Here is a 22754-nt window from a genome sequence, read left to right as displayed (position 1 = left end):
TGAGATCACCTAAAGCAAATGACAAAAGTAGCAGTCAAGGGACAAAATGATGAAAACAAAGTATAAACGGACCAGAACCCTGAAAGGACATGAAAGAAATGGTCACTTGATCGGTAATTGAGTAGAGAGAGGCCAGTCTTAAAATGTTAAAGTGCGCACTGGAAATGTCAAAGAATAATGTGGAGCCACGGAGAGTACTGGATTAAGTAAGAAGGAGCTATGAAAGCAGAAGTACATTTCAGAGAGTTAATCCAGTAATAGTAAATCGAATGGATTAGAACAGAAACAAAATTTGTAGATAGGATTTAAACACAAAGACTTGTTTTGAGGTTCGGAGGGAAAAAAGAAGCTTGAATCAGGTGAATTCAAATGTCTAGGTAAATTGACTCCTTTCTGTAGATCCCTGGATCTATCTGTGACCTAACCCCTGCCACACTGAATCTACACCTCTGGACTTCTCTGTATGCTATTCTTCTGCCCTGGAACACTCCCCTCATGCCTCCTCTCTTCATTCACATAATTCACACTCATTCCCTGAGATTTAGTTTGAAGTTTCAGTTACTTCATTAACACTTTTTTTTTTTTCATTAACACTTTCTTCCGATCTTACTTCTAAACTCCAATCCTCTGGATCCCACAGCATCTCTATCATAAAATGTGTTATACTTGTCATAATCCTCCAGGAGAAATGAATCTGATGGCAAGAACCATCTTTTAAGGGCTCCTGGGTGGCTCAGTTGGTTAAGTGTCCCACTCTTGATTTCAGTTCACATCATGATCTCTGGGTCATGGGATTAAGCCCTGAGTCTGGCTCTGTGCTTAGGAGTCTCTCTCTTCCTCTGCCCCTCCCCCTGCACTCTCTAATAAACAAAATCTTAAAAACAAAACAAAACAAAACAAAAAAACCCACCACTACATCTTTTAAAATTATAACCCTAGGGGCCGCCTGGGTGGTTCAGTGGGTTAAGCCTCTGCCTTCAGCTCAGGTCATGATCCCAGGGTCCTGGGATCGAGTCCCTCATCGGGCTCCCTGCTCCGCGGGGAGCCTGCTTCCTCCCACCCCAGCCTCTGCCAGTCTCTCTGCCTGCTTGTGATCTCTCTCTGTCAAATAAATAAATAAAATCTTTTTTAAAAATTTTAAAAAAACTAAAAACAAAAAACTATAACCCTAGGAACTGAAAGCATATGACACTAAAACTATGAATGAGCCAAGACTATCTACTGGGAAGTAAGGCAGGTTAAGCATAAAAAATTATTATTTTAACACAAGTAGAACAGCTACACTGAGGACAAGAAGGTGCAAGAACATCATACATAGTCAGCAGAAGAAAAGAAAGAACCCTCAGAAGATAAAACAGCATGTCTCTGTAATGTCCACATTTACTGGAGTCTAATCATTTTTCTCCTAACAATAAAGACCACCATAGGCACAAGAGAACTACTGGTGTAACAGCGGGACAGTTAAGAATTATTCAAGAATAGGTGGGAAAATAAGATAGCAGAAGGTCAAACAATTTCTAGATGATATCTGTTATAATCTTTTTTTTAAAGATTTTATTTATCTATTTGACAGAGAGAGAATACAAGTATGCAGAGCAGCAGGCAGAGGGAGAGGAAGAAGCAGACTCCCCACTGAGTAGGGAGCCCAATGTGGGGCTCAATCCCAGGACCCTGGGATCATGACCTGAGCCACCCAGGAGTCCCTGTTATAAACTTTTTGAGTGGCTAAAAACAGGGTTCATCAATGGCAGTCATAAAGTTAAATCAGAACCTGAGTAAGGAACTGGGCAAAGTCTTGGTCAAGGTAAGAGTCAAAATAAGCCAGATGTAAATGAGCAAATGAGATGGATGGAAAATATCAAGCTGTGATCCAAAAGTGAAATTTTATAGTTTCAAATTTTTAAAGGTAAACAGTTTTGAGCAATAATGAAGTCCAAAATGTGGTTGAAAGTTAAGTGGGGATAGAGGAGGACTTGTGAATGAGAAAGCACAAGGTCAAGCTGTTGAAAGGAGGGTAACCATGTTCAACTGGTGGAGACAGCAGAGAATTAAGAAAGGCGGAAGAATATTTTGGAGGCAGAAAAGTCTGAACTGTGGAATGGCAAGGACTTGAAAGTAACAGAGTTTGCTGAGAGGAAAGGTAGGAGAAAAAGGAATTGAGAGTAAGGGTATGGAAGTCCCTTCCTAACTTGACAGAGACAAGAAGGATGATGTGTTGGTAGGATTAGTGAAAGAAGGCAGAAAGAGTTTACAGACAAACTTAAGAGACAAATGGCAGTTCATGTTCATTTACAATAGATCAAGGGTCCCAATATTCCAGAGGAAGGAATCAGCAGGGCCACAAAATGGAGTAAAGTCGGCCTAGAATTAATACTTGCTGTGTGCCAGTATCAATTCTCATTTAATTCTTCAATAACCTTAATTGATAGGTGGTCTTTATCTCCATTTCAATCTATAAATTGAGGCTCAGAGGAGTAGTTACTTTCCCAAAGTTTTACAGCAATTTAGTGGCAAACGTGGCATATGGACCTCAGTCTGATGTACTCCCAAGGCCCGTGCTCCTAGATCATGCCACAATTCTTTTCTTTATACTTGCATAAAACTTTTACCCTTTCAGATGGCAATTGGTAAATTACAGCATCTAGGAAATCAAGTTATCATTTACCAGATGCTAGTTGATTCACTGTAGCCCACTACAGCATGACAGCCTAATGCTTTAGCATGTGATTTTATTTCTTGTCTGATTTCTGCCCACCACGCATCTCGAGTTTCTGGTTCATCTGAAAAATAAATTTTAAATCAGTTCACTACTCAATAGCACATTGTCTATATGATAAAGAAATGTTTAAAATGAACATACTTTGGAAGGCAAAGACATACTGGTCTATAACAGAGTTTAAAACTAACTTCACATGTTTAAAATGTTATTTCTCAAAAGGCTTATTAACATTTTAATTCAATGTTACTTCCAAAAAAGTTTAACATTTTAAACTTGATTGATAGAAAATAAACCAGCTAGTTCTATTGCTTTATTACTTCAGAGGACATCTATACTATAGAGAGGTATTTTATTACCTACAACTTAAAATGTAGACCCAGAGTTTCCAGATTCTAATCCTAAACTGAGAGGATATTCTGTGTCTCACTCACCTTGCTCAGTGAACATTTTGAGTCATATCCACAAATTTAATTTAAATTCTGATTTCATTTCCTGGTACCTATTTTTTTTTTTATAACCCACTATATTCTAGGTTCTTTCCAAGGCAAAGGTTTGTCAATGTTAAAAAAGAGAAAGCCATGTAGCCATCCTTGTGGGTCCTAAAGCAAAGTAACAAGAAATGAAGGGACTAGCCAATTTAAAAATAAAGAAAGCAAATATATTTAAAGATTATTACAAATAATTTGGTTAATGTATATAAGGACAAATTTCAGTTAGTACATTGTAACTTCATATATGGTTCTGTAATTAAGAAAATGCCTCAGAATCACAGCACTGCATTTTATTACCACAGAGGAGTCCAATATTACTTGTAATAAAGCATTATAAATGGAGCATCTGGCACACATCCTTCCTAATCACTTGCATTTAGCTGCAAAGTACTGGTGAAGAGCAGCTGCAAATTATAGTAACATTTCATGTGCAAAGATGTTAAAAACAGAAACAGTCTATAATGAGCATATCCTAATGTGTTTCTTTTTGGAGCCCATTCCATTTGGGAACAATTTGGGATAGAAAAAACTTAATCTAACTCAAAATAGGATGCTAACCTCCTGTTGTAAATTTTCCATATAAAAGGCACTATTAAAACTGAAAATCAAACAATCCAAAAGCTTTCTTTTTTTGAATTTCAGTACATATTAGTTTTCAAAATGTTTTTTAAATAAGCAGAATAAGTAGAATTATACTCACTAGTAAAATACTGATGACAGCAAAATAAAGAAAGGTTAAAAGGCTTGTTATAGCTGACATTCCTAGGATGTAATTTTGTTTCCTCCACAGGGAGGAGGATCAGCAGAATAGAGAAATGAGATAAAAGCCAGAGCTACAAATGATGCCAGCCAGTTCTCGTATTAAAGTTTTGGATCCAAGACAGAGCTACACTAAAACTTTCTTTCAGGAAAAAAAAAAAAAAAAAAAAAAAAGAAATCCAGACTCCAGGAAACTGAGGAAGAGATCCAAGGACAAGATAAAATAAAGAAAGAAGAAAAATAGAAAAGACTACAATATGGTACTAGCAATCAATATTATGAATTAAGAAAAGTGTAAGGCAATTAGGTAGCCCTATTTTGTGTAAGAAATGTGTAAGGCAATTAGGTAGCACATACATTATTATGTTAAAGAATTTCTTCATATTCCCCCTGAAATACAGACATTAACAGCACAAATACACTCTCAAATCCATTCTCTATTTTAGGTATACATGTTCCCAGACCAATTTGGGTATCTATTTAACGTCTTCCTTTCTTAATAAGGGAATTTTTATCATAAGACAAAAATTTACTCAAGCAGTTGCTCAATCTATCAACTTATTTATGATTCTCTAAAAGTAAGTATCATAGATATAATAGAAATATATCTCAGTTTGGAAAACAACAATTTTCCCTGAAAAGCTATGTAAAATAAAGTTTAACTTTTTTTAAAAAACACTAGTAGAACATGCTATTTACTTTTTAAACCTTTCTGGGAATTTAAAATATTATTTGCTAAAGCAAATAACTGTATACTATGTTTCTATAAAAGCAGATTTTCTCACATTAGATTTGCCTACATCTGTGCCACAAGTAATACATGGTAGCCTTTCTGTTTTAAATTGAATTTTACAGAAAGTAATCCATAACATTATTTTTTAAATTAATTTTAAAAAAATGGAGGAAGTTACTTTTTTAAGTTCAGGATATATTTATTTAGAAATGGCCAGCATGTCTAAATGGGAAAGTAGGTAATAATTACTATGAAATACATATAACCACATAGAATACAAAGTTTATTTACATCAAACTTACCTTGGTATAACACACAAAATAATCAGATAATTAAACCAAACACTATGAAAGAGTAAGTGGCTGATTTTAAAAAAATAATAAACAAAACAAAAAGCTGAATGCAGCACAAGTGGAGCATTCATATTCTTCTGGCAGGTTCACAAGCAGCCTTTATTTTGACACATGAGCCACACAACTGCACATGGGGATGCCATTGTTGTATTTAATACAATATTTACAAGTTTAATAAAAGCTAAAGAGTTACATAACAGGGGGGCTAAGGAAGCAAATGGCATATGTCCACACTCCAAAGAATTTGTTAAATTTTGTTTTTGGCTTAAGCAAAAGCTCAGAGAACAAAGGGTTTTGCAAAGCAGATTCAGCAGACAGGAGCCAGAAACAGTGGATATTTTGGCGCATGCTTGGATCAGGTGACAGTACAGACTGAAAACTATGGCAGCTCACTGAAATGGTTACAGAAAGTAATGGCCCTAGATTCTAGGTGAAAGCAAGGCAAGCATACAGTAGGGAGCACTTCATCACAAACTAGGAATTGAATTAACAATAATTATCTAAAACTGTAAGCAAGAAGCCAAAGGATGAATTTGTTGGCTATTAAATTTAGGGGTTATTTAATTAAAATAAAATTAAGAATAATCAATTTAATTAATATTAAAAAATTAAATTTACTTCAAAGTCTACATATTTATGGCAGAGATGAGCCAGAGAATATTCATATAGTAATGATTCAGCCTAACTTATATCACTGAAGATTCAGAAATATCACCATATTTAATCCTATAATAGACTTTTTAAAGCCTAAAAGCTATTAACTGTATTCTTATGAGAAACACACTAGTTGAATTTGAATTGTTTTACACTCTCCAAAAGTCAAAACTGAGGATCTACTATACTTACATAAAGGCAAAAACAAAGAATCTGGCTTAAAAATTTATGGCAATTATACATGCCACTCATGAAACTGGATACAATTTAGTCACTTGAAGGAAATACAGCTGAGATGTGAAGGTCGCAATTAATCAACAATTCACAGATGTCAAGAAAAAAACATCTTCACTTTAAATATCATGCTCCTCCTAATAATCCATAGAATTATTTATAATTTTAAAAAGACCTCATTTTAGGAGAAATTAAAATTTATTTATTAAATAAATTATATTTAAAACTATATTACTTTTTTCTACTATGGGTCAAAACTCTTCATAGATAATATCACAAATCTTTTTTTTTAATTAAGATTCTATTTTTAAATAATCTCTACAGCCAACATGGGGCTCAAACTCACAATCCCAAGACTCGTATGCTCCACTGAGTGAGCCAGCCAGGTGCCCCACAATCTTTTACTATATCCTTTTATTTATAGTCATGAACTGGGCTGTAGGTCAATACTTCAGTGATGCTTCATTTAGAGGTAATGTCTGCACACTTGGTTGGCATCACAATTAACTTATTTTACTACTGTCACTTCTCTAGAGCATGGCCATAGCTTGATATCTTGCCATCTTTTTAACATTTTATCTTATTTCTGAAATGCAGGTGAAACTGGTAAGTATTCCTATAATGAAAATAAATGTTTATATCTCAGAAAGTAAAGAAGTGAACAACTCAACATAATAGGCCTTTATAAAACTGAATCCCTTTGAGATTTTAGGCAATCTCACACTTGCAACTAAGAAATAATGACTATCTGAAGTGTTCAATTTAATTCTGTTGTTACATAACTCTGGAAGAGAATTCTGCCACTGAGAATCTTTACATCTGACTTAAAGAAAAAAAGGAAATGGACAATTATTCAATCTAATTTTTAAATAAACAAGAAGAGATTTTAAACAAGATCAAAGGTTAGGTGGGCTCAAGTAAACATTTTTACTACAATGATAATCTATCTTGTCAATGGACAGCATAAGAAAGCCACATTCTTAAATACCTTAAAATATTATTCCAACACAAAACAACTTTTTGACGAAGATAAATTTCCCCTAATGAAACAGGAATTACAGAGTTCAGATTTAAGTGTATATACAATCTCAAACCAGATGGGGATTCAGTACCAACCTAGGAAGAACAGTTCCATCATACAGGAAATGATGTGCAAATTCAGAGCAAACACCAACTTGTGGTAATTTAGGATGTTAGGATGGTAGCTGCGATATAATCCATATTAGATCAAACTGGAGTCTTCACTATTTATAAAATAAGTCAGATATATAATCACTCCTGACCTGTGAGATTTCCTTTTATATATATATAAAGTTATATATTAATTTACATGTCACCTTATAATAGTGTAATTAATATCCAGTTATATTAGATATATATAAAGAATAAAATTTATAAATTAAGGAAATTATAAACCTGACTTTTTTTTACAGATAATAAGGATTGACAGTAGTCAATATGCAGTTACATTATACACAAACAGAAAATTATTTATTACAGTTATATGTTGCATTACGTATAAAGAGAAGCTCACACATCATACATGGCTATATTTATGCCCTCCTGAACTCCATATACCTACTTCTTAAAACCTTATTAAAATTCTTAAAACCAAAAGCTGCTTAACTACTTTAAGCTTAGTTTTGCATATCTGCTCATGAGTACCTCTCTGATGTAGTAAAAATAACTGCTGGGGTCATCAGTAGAATTCAAGTTCCAAGAAAGCCTCTCTCCATTTAACAACAACTATTACTACTACTACTACTACTACTACTACTACACACACACACAGCAAAATAGTTTAAGAAATAGCCTAGACTGGGTGTATAATCATGTTGTCTGCCTGGCTGAACAAACATGTTCCCAATCCCCAACATCATGCTCAAGACACAGTAGGCAAACCACAAACATCCACTGAATAAAAGATTTTTACTTAAAACTGAAAAAAAAAATTTAGATTATCAGACTGATATGTGTATTCTATTAATAGTTCCTTACACATCTGTTGACTCATTTTGTTAAAATATGTTTAAAGTAATAATTATACCTATTTTTCTTGGTTTTGATGATTAATTTTTGACCCCAAAGTAAAACAACTATAATTCAGATGACCAAAAAAAAGAGTAACATTTTCTGAATTCAGACCACTAATATAAAGCTTCCCTTAGCACTAGCAAGGGTTCATTTATTAGAAGACAGAAAATCTCAAACATATGTCCTAAACCTACAATCTAAAATAATAACTTTTTAAAATATCCTCAAAAACGAAAGTTATCTAGCTATTTTATTAACTCAGTACTTAAAACATTTGCTCTTAAAAATATTGTCTAAGTTTGGAAGCTATTTCAGACTAGCATTTTTTCAAACGACATTACATATCTACTTTATTGTTTCCTCTTGGGACTTCCTGAAAAAAATATCTAAGCTCACAAGTACCCTACATTAAGAAAGAATAACAATTTTTTCTCAATTATACTGAGACTATTCCTAATTAAAAATTGTATCAGTTTGCTACCCAGAAATAACTTTCAGTGGTAAACTCAGAAGAAAGAAAAATAAATAGCATAGCCATTTAAGAAGGAAAGAGCTATGCCTTTTAAAATCTACTCTTAAAATATTTTTATGACTCAATTTTCAAATAGAGTTGGGTTTCCAAAAGATAGGATTCAACTGCTCACTGGGATTTTAGACTTGTAGCCATGTGGGATCATTCTAATCCATCTTTCTCCTTCTCTCAGCTCAAAGTTGCTAAGAGACTGTTTGATTTGCCACATTCCACTAATTACCAAGTCCTGATGATTTTACGTTTTAAATATTTTCTAAATTTATCTTAAGAGTGTAAGCCATGAAGCCAGAGTAGTTAAGTTCACATTGTAGCTTAACAACTTTCTATTTCACTTAAGGCAAATTGTTATGCTTCATTTCTCTCATTCACAAAAGAGGAAAAATGCCTATCTCAGAGCTGTGTTTTGAGAATTAAGTGACTTGCTATCATACAGCACTTGGAAGAGTGCCTAGCACATAGTTAAGTGCTCTGTGAACTTCAGCTCTCTTATCACCACCAAATCCTAGGTCACTTACCAGGCCAGGAGTACTGCAGTGTATAGGCTTGCTGCCTTTAAATGCATTCTCCATTATACAGCCAATGATCTAACATACATGTGACCATGGGATTCCCTGTCTTACTCCTACGCAGCCCATTCCAGGCATGTCACACACAAGATCTGCAAATGCTGCTTCCTCCTTTCAAGCAGCAAGATTCAGCTTGTCTTTCTCAAAGTCCATTAACCAGGCCAGAAACATAAGAAGCAAGATAAGAAAAGGTAATACCGTGATTTTAAAATAAATTCTCAGATAATTGAGTTTCCTTCTTCCTGCTATATAAAAATATTTCCTATCACTGTAGTTAACAAAACCTAAGACAGCAAAGCAGAAGAAAAAGGGAAACACAATAAAAAGCTGAAGCAACAAGGACATTTTGTATTCAATGGCAAGCAATAGGTATAAAATAACTGGGTAAACATCATCAAACAAGTAATGACTAGGGGATTGTTCTGCAATGCACTACTAAAGTTTCAGAACTACATTCAAAGGAGTGAACAATATGCCTCCAAATACACTGTCAGAAATATAAAATCTACATTAAGGTCATATATATCCTTCAAACTGAACTCAAGAATTACCTCTCCAAGCTTCCCTGCCACATAGTTAATCATGCCTTCCTCTTTACTTCTCTACCTTATATCACACCACACCACACAGTATACCATTAACATATTTTTTTTAACTGTCCAGAATATGACTTTCATGAAAACGGGGTGACTGACATCTTCGCACACCTATCATCTAGCAAACTGTATGGTACAAAATAAGTTCTAATAAATGCTTGCACGATAGATCATATTTCATGAAATACTATTATGTGATAAAGATGTTTCTTTGAAACACATTTTAATGTTTCTGAAATAAACATGTCTAGTAATTAATCAATATACTTAATATAGTAATGTTTCTTTCTCTTTTCTCTTGGAAAGCTATTATTAAAATGGTGATACCTCATAAAATAAATGGTGTCAGAATCCAGGAAGTACAGTATTGATGAACAATTTCTAACATTAATAAAAATTATAACCACAGTTATTTTTCTTACTGATGTGGCCAACTCCTGATTTTCTATGGTAATACAGGACAGCAATGGCTAATCTATTCCCCAATCACAGAAAAGAATACATAAATGATTCAAATATATTTATAAATATTACATTTTTGTATTTCAGAATTATCACATTATTTTTCTTAACCTAATATCAAAATCAGCCTGATATACACTGTTAGGAGATTCTAATATCTCAGTCAAAAGCACAGAGCTATTAGAACATTAAACTGAAAGTGTCATCTTTGAAATTCTTTTACTATTCTGTAACTTCTATCCATCTTTTTTCATACACTCACTACCTGACTTTATTTTAAATGATGGCAAGATATACCGCTTCCTCAACCATGTTTATCCTTGCCAAATTCTGTAGTTCTGCTTATGGGGGACAAAGTATTATAAGATTTAACTACTTTTCTACTTTCCAAGACTGTTCATTCATCTAACACTCATCTCACCCTAAACATCTTTGCCCTGACAATGTTTAAGTTCCTTAAATTATTAATGATCAGTCTATTCCCAATGTCCTTTTCTTACATAATTAGGCTTTTTTACTTCTTATAAACTAATCTGCCTACACTTTAAAATAACATTATTTTTATTAAATGAATCCAGCAGGGTATTTTCCTCACTAAAAACCAAGTATAACACATAACATTTAAAAACGATTATTTTAATTTTAATCAATATGGTAACATACTGGCAAAAACCTGAGTAGAAGAGGTAATTTCCCTGAAGACTTACCAACTGATGTCAGTCTAAATCTGCAAAGGTTGGACCTGATCAGATTGTTTACTAGACTGAACTTAGGTAAACCTGCATGATGAACATGAGATACTTCATAGTCAAACATGCATTACTTACATCAGAACTTACATCCTGGACCCCTAAGAACAAAAAAAAGCTTACAGTATTGAAAAGATTATGAAATATTATCTAAAATGTTAAGCCTCTTGGTGATTTTGTTTTTCTATAAATAGATATATACTTTCTGACACAAAGAACTGGTAAAATCCTTCAGGCAAAATACCAGCCTCTAATACCGAATCAAAATGGTTCTATTATTTAATTTCAAAAATAAAGAACATAAAAATTTACATATTTATATTAGAAGGATATGCTTTTATCAAAAAGAAAAACTGGCTTTGACTCTAAACCACATCATCAGCTGTAAAGTTAGTTTAGTTTCTCTAAAAGCTACAAACTATATTTTACAAATTATATCCATATGTAAAATTACCTAAAAAGAAAAATTAATTCTCACATGAACGGGGAAGGAAGGGAGCTTATGAAAGCTGTTAATCCCCCAAAATCTGCTCTTACTTACCAAATTTTGAAACACTTCTGGAATTATAAAAAAAAATGGTAATAGTCACACTTTTATAGTATTTATAGAATACTAAATACATTATACTCAAGTCTAAATTAATGTTTAAGCAGACTTTAAGCTTATCAAACTAGCCATTTAATACTTACATTTAACAATTAACATCTCTTTAATTATAAAGCTAATGCCTATGACAATTAACTGACATGAAAAAACTGTCCAAAATATAATAAATATAATTTAAATTTAGGTTTCTGAAAGTTAATCACCTGACAAAAGCCATTTTTAATTTATGGTATTTCTATGGTTTTGGTTAATTCATTTTAGTTAACACATTTTTATATTTGCAATTCTGTGGAAACTTTAAGAGTTACAACATATGTACTGCAGAGTGTATCTGTATAACTGAATTTCCATTAAACCTATTTAATCTAGAACATTTCTAAAAACTTCACTGAGCTGCCATAATTTTTGTCAGCATATGTAGTACTGAATGACCATCAAAATACCTGAATTGAAACTATTCCAGTCTAGCAGTTTGTAAGATCTTGTGTTACCCATAATTCCGACAAAGGCTGAGTTCAAAACAGCAAATTAGTAGATCAGTTTTAGGTGCAGAATAGTAGGGAAAAAAAAACAAAAAAACACTACAAACAAGAACACAATTGACAATACCACTCGACAGCAACTGGAAAGACACAGACAGCAGAGTTAATAAGAAGTAGAAATAGAAAGAGAAGAAGGAGCATGCTATCATAATCTAACATTAACTAAAGTCTAGTTGTTTAAGATAATGACCTTGATTTTTAAAACCACCCCATTCTTGTTCGTGTTGCTTAATATTTAACAAAGGAGGATATGCTAAAGGAACTAACTCCAGAATACTAATCTATATGTAGCAGACAGTAGCGGTTTAAAAATAAGATTTTATTCCTTCTACACTCCAGTGTAAAATGAAAAGTTCCCATATTCACTAGAAAAAAAATAGCTGCAAGATTCATTTGAGAGTGCAAATACAGCATTTTAACAGCACAGGCATCTCAATCCATCTTAAGTTTCTCTCAGCAGAGTAACTCAGTGTCATAAAATCAATATATCATTATCATGGTAGATGCTAATCTAGAGGGGTTTTTTGGTTTTAACATTCAGCTTTTTTCAACAAATTAAATCTTTTTCATAAATAACTATTTATGAAATACTAAGAACATCAATAAAATGTTCTTAAGAAAATCTTCCTTTTTTAATGCATAATACATATATAAAACCACCCCCCAAAATGTGATTTTTATATCAAAATCATGTAATAGTGAAACCATTAGAATACATAGTTGATTAAAATTAACTGAAAATAAAACAAAATTAAAATATAACTTGTATATCATTAAAAGCATTTATATTTATATGCCCATAATCTTTTAGGAAATAAGTACATTAGTAACTAGGATTTCCTACATGTGAATTGAAAAAAAAATATTCTGATATGGGGAGGAAAGGAAGAGAATGGATAACTTGATAATTATAATACACAAAATGTATTCTGTATTCAAGATTCCTGTGTTCTTCCCTCGGCCTGGGTTCTTACATTTCTCACACCGCTACAACAAACTGGCAAGCATGATAAACCCTAAAAAAGAGTTTTTTGTAAAAAATAATAGGATTTTAAATAGAGCTTTCTACTTAAACTTATTTAAGTAAGACTTGTTTGTTCTCCCAGACTCTATAGCTTACTCAGAGTACCTGGAAGCCACAATAAAATCAAAATGTTTTCAGTAAACGGAACAGTTAAATATATTGCTGAAACCATTTTGGAGCTTATCAGTGGGCACCATCTGGCAAAATATTTAAGTCAATGGTCCAAAGAAACGGCAGTTAACAAGCCTTGGGTCACACCCAAGTTAATGTCAGGTATATTAACTCAGTATTTCCATGCGCTTTCCAAATAATTTAAGTTCCTAAACACAAAGATATGGAAATTGCAGAGTCCCCAATGTCTCAATACATTAAACTAGCATCAATCTAAATGTGCCTTTAATTACTACAGAATTCACAAAAACTACATGAAGATCTTAAATTGATTTGAAAAAATAAGGAAGAGCAGAAAAAAAATAAACCAGAGAAGAAAAAAAGAGAAGACTAAGGTTTAAAAGATGTATTTGTTTAGCTTTAAGAGTTAAATAATCCTAGCTACTATTCCTCTTCTGAAATCTCGTTCAAGCTCTGGAAAAATTCCATTCTGCTCCTCTGGAATTATTAACTGAAAAGACATCAAACCGCAAGGCACAGATTAAATTTTTTTTTAACTTAGAAGAATGGTAATGCTCTGTATCCTCAAAATCACTATCTGCAGTGTTTTGCATAAAATAATTTCAGTGTTTTACTCTTTTTGTAGCTGTCAGTACAAGCCTCAGGAAGAGGTTATTGGAAGTGACAGTTTAAAATTTTCAAAAATATGTATGTATATATGCCAAATAAGAACACTAACATAACTTCAGCTTTTTAAGTATGTCATCAAAATAATAAGTGACTTGAGCAAATTACTGGGAATCCAGTCAAGAGATGCAAGAACACACTGCACACAGAAAGTTTCTACCACTTATCACGCTTATTTTGGATTTAGAAAAACCATCAAAGCATTCCTAATCCAAGGGCCTGAAATTGAGATTGATTTGATGCCTTTCTTCTTTTTTGATCATGGCCCCATGTTTTAAAGGAGTGAGCTATGGGCGCCTGGGTGGCTCAGTGGGTTAAGCCACTGCCTTCGGCTCAGGTCATGATCTCAGGGTCCTGGGATCGAGTCCCGCATCGGGCTCTCTGCTCAGCAGGGAGCCTGCTTCCTCCTCTCTCTCTCTGCCTGCCTCTCTGCCTACTTGTGATCTCTCTCTGTCAAATAAATAAATAAAATCTTTAAAAAAATAAATAAATAAAAAAAAAAATAAAGGAGTGAGCTACTATTCTTACTTGTTTGCTTATGTAGAACAAATAGTTTTAGAAAAGAAACCAGGAATGCACAGACAGCACTATTTTTCTTAATTCTTAGACACTACACAATGTTTATAATTACATTTCAAAGGAATACTTCTTTTAGGAATAAGGAAATTACTAAAATAATCTATGAAGAGTTATTGCTAATGAAAGAATTAACATCTTAAGATAATGGCCACAACGGTCAAATTACAAAATTTGTTGTCTGCCTGGGTCAAAGAAAAAAGCTGACTGAAAAGTTACCTAGGAACTTCTTCAAAGTGATGCCTGGCCAGGAAAATGAATCAATATTTGTTTTATATAAAAAAGCTAACTAAAATATACTTCTACTTATTTGATTATTTTTAATCAGAATTATAGCAAATACTTAAAGCAACATGCCAGTTTATACTTTCTTTTTCATTTCTCTTTACGGATAGACTTGATTTTTTTTAGTATAAAATTCAATTTTAATAATCCCAGTTTAAGTAAATGAAACTCTGAAAACAAACTTTTAAAGAACATACCAGGATTGTGGATACGATCCAAAAGCTTCACAGAGCGTGCACTAACAACACCCCCAACATGCATGAGAAATCCAGGAGGAAATGCCGTCAAGGTAAAAAATGGAAATTCCTAGTAGAAAGAAAGGGGGGAAAATATAACTGACCATGTGTAAAGTACAAAAAATTATCTTGTTAAGAAGCCTGATCCCCATAGATTATATTCATACTATGATATGAATCCTATCTCTTAACAAAAGGCTACCAGTTACACATTACACATGCTTTGTAATTAAATGTCTTCTTAGATGTTTAGAGTTCCTAATCCATTTTCCCACATATATCATGTTATACAGAATCCAAACACTCTTTTTATCAATTCTCAATGAGAAAAAAAGGTTCTCAGAGTTTTGATTTAAGATATTTGGACACATTCTTCCTTCCTTTCAATCTCCTACTCTTGATGCAAATTCACAGTGAGATGTGGGGATTCCCCTGCCCTTCGAGGCTGAGTCTACTTCTCAGTGGGGCAGAATCCTCCTCACATACACACACCCAATTCCAGGCTACTGGTAAAGACTCTGAAGGCCTGGTGCAAGAGATCTACAAGAATGTGGAACTAAGGAAGGAGTGAGAGAATGAGCAGTGTGGGTTAAGAGATTCAGGAATAAGCGAAGGGCAAATACCAAGGTCAAGAGGGTACAGAATTGCTGTGTAAGATAATTTACTCTATCAACACCAGGGCAGCTGGAAAAAATTCTAAGTACATAGATGCATATTAAGGAAAAGGGAGAAGAAAATAGATGACAGCAAGCGAGGAAATAAAATTCCCCAAGTTCTTATAAGTTTCATTCTCCCCTTCTCTCTCAAGAACATCAATCTCATCAATTTAGAGGTAAGGCAGAAATGGGAAACAGAGAAAGGAAATTCATTGAGATAGCACCCAAGAAGAAAGCAGAGCTCCTGTGGCTCTCCAAGTATAGAGGGCTCCCACATTACACAAAATTGGATGCAAGCAAGGGAAATTTAATATCTGCCTCATACGGCTTTAAGATTACCATAGCTCACTTATCCAGAAGTCACTTACCAGTAGCCTCAGCTATTCAGAATATAACTGAGAGCTGGAAAATAAGCAAAACAGAGCTCTCTACAGTCCAAAGAACTGTCATACTTCCAAGCGCTAAAATTTATGTTGATTCATAAGAAATCCCTACAGATTATATCCATACTATGCCATTCAGCAATTATAAATACATAATTTTAGGAACATATTTTAAAGCTTAGCAATATCTTTTTTTCTGACCACAATAATTTAAATGCAGCAAATGAAAGCTGAGAGATAAAGACATACAGAATACTAAAAGCAGGCACATTAAAAGCAGCAAGATTACTGACTGGCTACTAAGCATGGAGAATACAAACTCACCAAAGCATAATTCACAAAGCATAGCAACTTGGAGTCATTTAACACAAAGGCAAACAGTCCTGCACACTTCAATAACCCATGAAGACATAGTATAAAATATAGAGAGAATTTAGAAATAAATTCAGTTAGAATTGGAAATATTTAAATTAACAAGGGTAAAAAAAACCTAGGCTACATTAAAAAAAAAAAAAAAGTAAATACCTATCTATGGAAATGGATAGGATTGGCACAGCTGACAGGCAAAAAGAAAAAAGGGGGAGGATAGGAAGGGAATTTCACTTACATGTATTATAAAAAATTTAGTCAAAAATGCCTCCTTATTTCTACCTGAGTTTTTTAAATATAAGTTTTAAGTGAGAAATATACAAATAAGTTTATGCTATTAGAGCTTGTCTGGAGGTTCTAGCAGGGTAGCGCAGCTACTCGTATACCCTTGACCAAAGAACGGTCCTCTCCTCTACTGGGGAAGGTCGTCCTCTTCGACCGAGCACGCAGCTTTGGGAGGGACGCACATGGAGCTGTGAGGGAGGAAGGGGACACCTGCCTAGCCAGCCAGATCAGCTGAATCAACCCTGGTGATCAATGGGGTGACAGATGTCGCAGCCAGATCGCCCTCACATCCAAGTTTATGCTATTAGAAACTTAAATATCTTACCTAAGTAAGGCCTTCATGATTTTTTTCAATTTTAAGTAGACAGTTTTTAAATTTTCTCAAAATACTGAAGTATAGTAGAAAAAAGCACTTTACATTTAATCTTTATACTTAAACATTTTAAATATTCTGGACAAGAGACACTGAAAATAAAACAGCTAAATGGAAAGCTGTACTTTCTTCTGAAAGTGAGAAATAAGATAGGTAAATTCACATATTGGAAAACATCTGAATATAAGAATTTAGGTAGGTATAAAAATTAACCTAAATGATTTCTCTACTTGAGATTCTGATTCTTTTTCCTAAATTCCAGAAGATGGGATAAAAAGAGACAAGAGGAAAAGCAGCATAGTAGAGTTGGTGATCATAAGCAGAAAAAGTAGGGGAATGGCTGCCCAAAGAGGCAGACGATCACTCTGCAAACTTAAACTCTGTCCTACATGTCCAATCAACACACCTAATTTAACACACAAAATTTAACCTGAAGTACATAAAAATGGCATGGTTTATTCAACCACAACTACATCTTCAGATAACTCTCCCAGAAACACTATGGCGGATACCTACCATTAAACACCTATCACTTCCACCCCTCTCACCAGTAGCCAGTGACTACCAGTGACTGTTAAATAGCGCTCATCTCCACCACCACTACATAGTGACTACTGTGAAGTACTTACAGAGTGCCAGACCTCGGCAAAGTATCTTAAAACTATACTTTATAATCTTTCCCATACGCTAACGTGAGTCAAGGAGGCCTCGGCTCTATGTGAGCAACAAGCCTTATCATCTGGCTTCTTGAAATTTCTGATTAAAACAGTGAGACAAGGTGCTGGTTTTAATCTCTAGTTTATCATTATACCTGATGAATTTGTAGGTTCTTTTCCACTGAAAAGAACAGCTTCCTTAGGATCAGCCAAGCCCAACCCGTTTTCAATGCCTAGATGAGAATTTCAAAACCACAGAAGATATTTTCTCTGTAAACCCCTAATATTTAAAGTGCCTTGCCTTCTCAGGTCATGATCTCAGGGTCCTGGGATCCAGGCCCCCACAGGGCTCCTTGCTCAGCAGGAAGCCTGCTTACCCCTCTTTCTCTGCCTACTTGTGACCTCTTTGTCAAATAAATAAATAAAATCTTAAAAATAAAAAAGTTAGAAAAAAAAAATAAAGTGCCTTGCCTTGTGGCACAACTAGGTGGAAATTTGTATGTTGACATTTTGACAATAAGCCAAATGCATACAGCATAAATCTATTTAATACCATGTGTTCAAAGACAGGCTAGTTGGAAAATCTGGGGACACAATGGAAGTAATTTTTTAACATTTAAATAGAATTTTTCTTAGAATATATTTAAATAGTTTATTTTTCAACCAAGTATTCTTTTTATTTTCCCAAGAAATGAGAGTCAACTTTCTAGATAAAAAGAACTCTGTGCCAGATTCCTACTATGATTTTATTATATAATTTTACCCCACTATCGAAAACATCACAATTATTAAAAGAGTTTGCTTTGTATAAGTGTTTCCCAAAGTGTGGTCCTCACTAACAGGTATTTTGCATGGCAGATTCCATTGTAAAATATATTTGGGAAATACTAAATTCAACCAAGTCAACTAAGTTTCTTTACTGAAGAAAAATATATCTCCCAGCATCTGAAAAGTAACTTCATTTTTCTTACAAGTGAAAGAAGAGTCATATTGAAAAGTAAACCTATTTGCTTTACATCAAATCATTCATAGGTAGACCCTAAATCTAATCAAATTTATATCTCTACATCTTATCTCCTAATCACTTGACACCTATTACCAAGATCCTGTCAACTTATTTTTCACTGATTTTGTAACACTTTTATTTTTGAGAACTGTTACTTGAACCCTTTAAATAAAGCATGCTGGACAAAGGTTCTCTTCCCCTAAGGTGGGGGGAAGCCATACACTTTATAAAGGATGGCAAGGAATAGAAATTAATATTTTAAAAATGAATATAAAAATGGTATTAAGTATATCATATGTTCACTCAATCTAATATTCAACTTGACAGAGTTAAGGCATATCTGAACACATATGGGAAAAATTCTTCATACTTCTGTACAAATTTTTTCCCAAAACAAAGATATACTAACAGCCACCACAGATGAATGGGAAAGCTAAAAACGAAGCTTGTTCTATTTACTGTGTACCCAGGATAGTGAGGTAGTCTCATAAACTCAAGTAACTACTGCAGAGTTAGGTAACATAAACATATTGCCAACTCGGATTTTACAAGGTTGTAAATGAAAACTATAGTTCTCCCACATCTTTACTGTTAAGTCCATAAAGATTATCTAGAAATGTATACCCAATGTAATAATGTGTCCAAAACTTGAAGAATGTTTAAAATCATATTTGAAAACATAAATTTTATCCAAACTAAATTTAAAGCAATTTTTATTGATTAGTATTTTTCTTCTCTTAAAGGTAGATGTTTACAAAAGCTCTTAATATCAATAATAAAGTCACAGGCACAAGATAGAGGCAAAATCTCGTATCTCATACGAGTTTTTCTGTTCCTATGAATTCTAGTACAATTACAAGGAATATTCCTAGTGTAAGGAACTCTGTAGAGAATGTAAAAGTGGGAGTGGGGAGGAGGTAAGAGCATTCTGGCCTAAGAAACAGTCACACATACCTTCCCCTTGACCCTCTTCTCTGTGTTTCCAGTCTCTTTCTATATTTGGTTTCAATAAATGGTCCCAATGTTTAAGTGGGCTTTTTTGCACAATAGTAGCCGGTATGCCTGCAAGTTGTGAAAGCAGCTCAAGTGCAAATGCTGCCTGCTGAGGGGTAAAGCAAACCACCTTGTACCTCTAATGTCTCATCACACTGATTGATTAGCTCAGCTCTGCTCTGCTCCCCCCAACCTTGTCTGCAAGGCAAAGGGTACATACAGATACTTCTGCACAGTAAAGAAGTCTAAAAAAGTAAACTGTGTACATTGTTTGTACATTGTAACAGACCCTGAAAACCCTATTCTCAAAAAGCTAACCTCTAGAGATGAAATACCTTTTTTAAAAAATGCATTCTTCTAAAGGTATTTATTGTTTGGTCTTTTTTTTTTAATGCTCGTGTAAAATGGGAACATGTAAAAGAAAATTCTGTAAATGCTTATAAACTTCCAAATCAGACACAATGAAAGCTATGGGACTGTGCCTTAAAATAACTGACATAACATATAAATAATCATGCACTGTGTTAGTTGAGTAGAAAAAAAATGAGCCTCATAGTGCTGATAAATTTTTTAAAAATGCATTACGAAAAGAAATAAAGCTGGCAACATTTGTTAAAGCTTAAATAAAACTTAAATGATCAAGATTAAAACTAGAACAGCTACCAATACAAGAAAAAGGCTCTCACACATGTTCAGAAACATACCCGCCTTCTACAGAACCTATGAGGCGATCCTCCCTTAGCAATGAAGTTTATACAAAAAAAAAAAGAGAAAAATCATCCCAAAATTGTGACTCTTTATTTTCCCAATTAACAAAGTTAACTAAACATTAAACTTATAATAATTAAAAGAGATATATTCACATACCAAATAACCACACTGTTTATGTTAATCTGTAGAAATAATGAATCTGTGCATTTCTTACCCCTGAGATTGGCCAACCATAAAAATAATCTCAGCATATAAATATATTAATATTTGAAGAATTACCTTTTTTTTAGAAATTGGAGCCCAACATGGGCTCAATCTCACAACCCTAAGATTAAAACCTCAGCTGAAATCCAGAGTCTGATGCTTAACCAACTGTGCCACCCATGCACCCCAAGAAAGATATTTAATATAGTACAACTGAAATATATTTTTCTGAAAAATGTCCACTATTTCCTTTTGTATAATTTTAAGGTAAAATGACAAATGATTTCATCACCCAATGGATATTTCCAAATAGATTACTTCTAATGAAAGATTAGAAGACAAAAAAAAAAGTTACAGAATTCCAAATTAAAATTAATTATTCATAAACAAATTTCTTTAATACCTTAAATAAATTTTGGGACTCTGAAATTATATTACATATATGATCAAACCAGTTTATGGAAATAAGTTATAAATATGTAGAAGCATAATAATAAAATCATATTAACAGTGTAAGAATAGAGAATATTGAGTGTCTCTTACCCTTTGTTCCAGTGCTGACTGAGTCTGTTGTCTTAAAAGAGCTTTAAACGGCCCCCCTTCTTTTCCAGCACTACCACTTCCCATTCCTACAGAACATCAGTACATAAATAACAACCAAAAAACAACTATAGAAACAGAAAGTTAACTGCATTCATCTTTATAAATATCATGAGTCAAATTTCTTAAAATGATATAAACATTTAAAGTACTTGACATGCAATTAGGCACATATTTTACTACTTTATTCACAAAGATTTTAGATGTTAAAACTGTGATCACAGTGAGTTTCAGATTCAATCTGTTCTAAAACTTATTTTTAAAATTTTGTTAATGTATGAATTTTTGTATAATATTCAACTTTTTAAGTGTTGAGTGAGTCTTCTAATACAAAATAATCAAGATACTACCAATTACAATTGACCCTGGAACAACATGGGTTTCAACTGCACAGTCCACTTATACATTAATTTTTTTCAATAAGTACAGGACAGTACTATAAATGTACTTTCTCTTCCTTATGATTTTCTTAGTAACATTTTCTTCCCTCAGCTTTACTCCATTGCAAGAATACAGTATAGAATACATGTAATATAACTGTTTTAATTGACTATGTTACCAGTAAGGCTTGTGGTCAAGAGTAGACTATTAATATTCAAGCTTTTGGGGAATCAGAAGTTATATGCCCATTTTCAATTTGCGCAGGGGTGTGTTGCTCAAGGGTCAACTGTACTTACTATGCTCACAATTTAAGAATACTTACTAAAAGAAATCTAGAAACATCAGATGTTTGTTTAAAAGTAACTATAGAGAGAAGCACGTTTAATTGTGCTTATTTAAAATATTCCAAAATTCTCTAAAGAGTGTGAATTTTAGGCAATTTTGAAATATAGTCCAATCTATTTTCTGGTAACTTTCCATTCCTAAATATAACATTCGTGACAAAACACTATTAACATTCATAGTTTTCAATACTCATTTGCAAAAATCAACATAAAATATTTTTAAAAACTAAAAATCACAGACATGTAATAGACACATCACAAATGTACATAGTTATGGATGAGAAGAATTATATTCCCAAGCTCTAAGATGTATTTTTTAAAGGCTTAAGTTTTAATTTCTTTCCCTACTTTATTTTATTCTTTTGATAGTACCAATAGACCAATTATGATCAAAGAATTATAGAAAGTAGGGGACAGGTGAGAAGCCAGTGCTCTAGAGGCTAGAGTTAACAGTTCAATCCCACCCTTTTGAAACTGAAGATACATACAAATTTACTGCAATGACTTAAAAAAGGAACTAATTCACTTTCACATTTTTAGCTGTTCTTGGATAAGGAAACAAAGGTTAGCATGTGTATAGTCCCATTCTCTTCTTTAAAAATAAAAAAGGAACATATTTTTCTTGTAGGAATCTAAATATGGGTTTTAGAGACTATACAATACTAAACATAGAAATAAAACTAATATCTTTGTATGAAGCATATTGAAAGCCATAAAATAAAATGTAATTTTGTAGAAGTAAATAAAACATCAGAAAATACAGCAGAATAATTTGAAAATCAATGCAATGGACAGAAAAAAAAAATGGATAAAGAAAGAATACCACCAAAATGAGACTTAAAC

The 22754-nt window shown here is 33.2% G+C and overlaps 1 protein-coding gene and 1 long non-coding RNA gene across 33 annotated transcripts in view; one reads left to right on the top strand and one right to left on the bottom strand.

Annotated features, from left to right (window-relative positions):
• The window catches only part of C2CD5 (C2 calcium dependent domain containing 5), a 97877-nt gene that overhangs the window by 38433 nt on the left and 36690 nt on the right, over positions 1 to 22754 (bottom strand). For 13 of the 32 annotated variants that reach the window (XM_082740516.1, XM_082740513.1, XM_082740498.1 and 10 more), the window contains 3 exons: positions 21130 to 21215; positions 14912 to 15020; positions 2666 to 2780 (listed from right to left, as the gene is read on the bottom strand). In XM_082740516.1, the coding sequence (XP_082596642.1) occupies positions 2666 to 2780; positions 14912 to 15020; positions 21130 to 21215 (310 nt within the window). Of the gene's footprint in view, positions 1 to 2665; positions 2781 to 3150; positions 3319 to 11932; positions 11999 to 14911; positions 15021 to 20375; positions 20409 to 21129; positions 21216 to 22754 lie in introns of those variants that run through there. The other 19 variants (XM_082740508.1, XM_082740503.1, XM_082740497.1 and 16 more) reach the window with 4 other exon arrangements.
• The window catches only part of LOC309869411, an 85425-nt gene that overhangs the window by 42422 nt on the left and 20249 nt on the right, over positions 1 to 22754 (top strand). The gene's annotated exons all lie outside the window — the stretch shown is intronic.

The sequence above is a fragment of the Mustela nivalis genome (assembly GCF_964662115.1).
Source record: "Mustela nivalis genome assembly, chromosome: 7".
Taxonomy (NCBI): domain Eukaryota; kingdom Metazoa; phylum Chordata; class Mammalia; order Carnivora; family Mustelidae; genus Mustela; species Mustela nivalis.
Note: the sequence above shows the minus strand (reverse complement) of the source record. Positions and strands in the feature narration are given on the sequence as shown.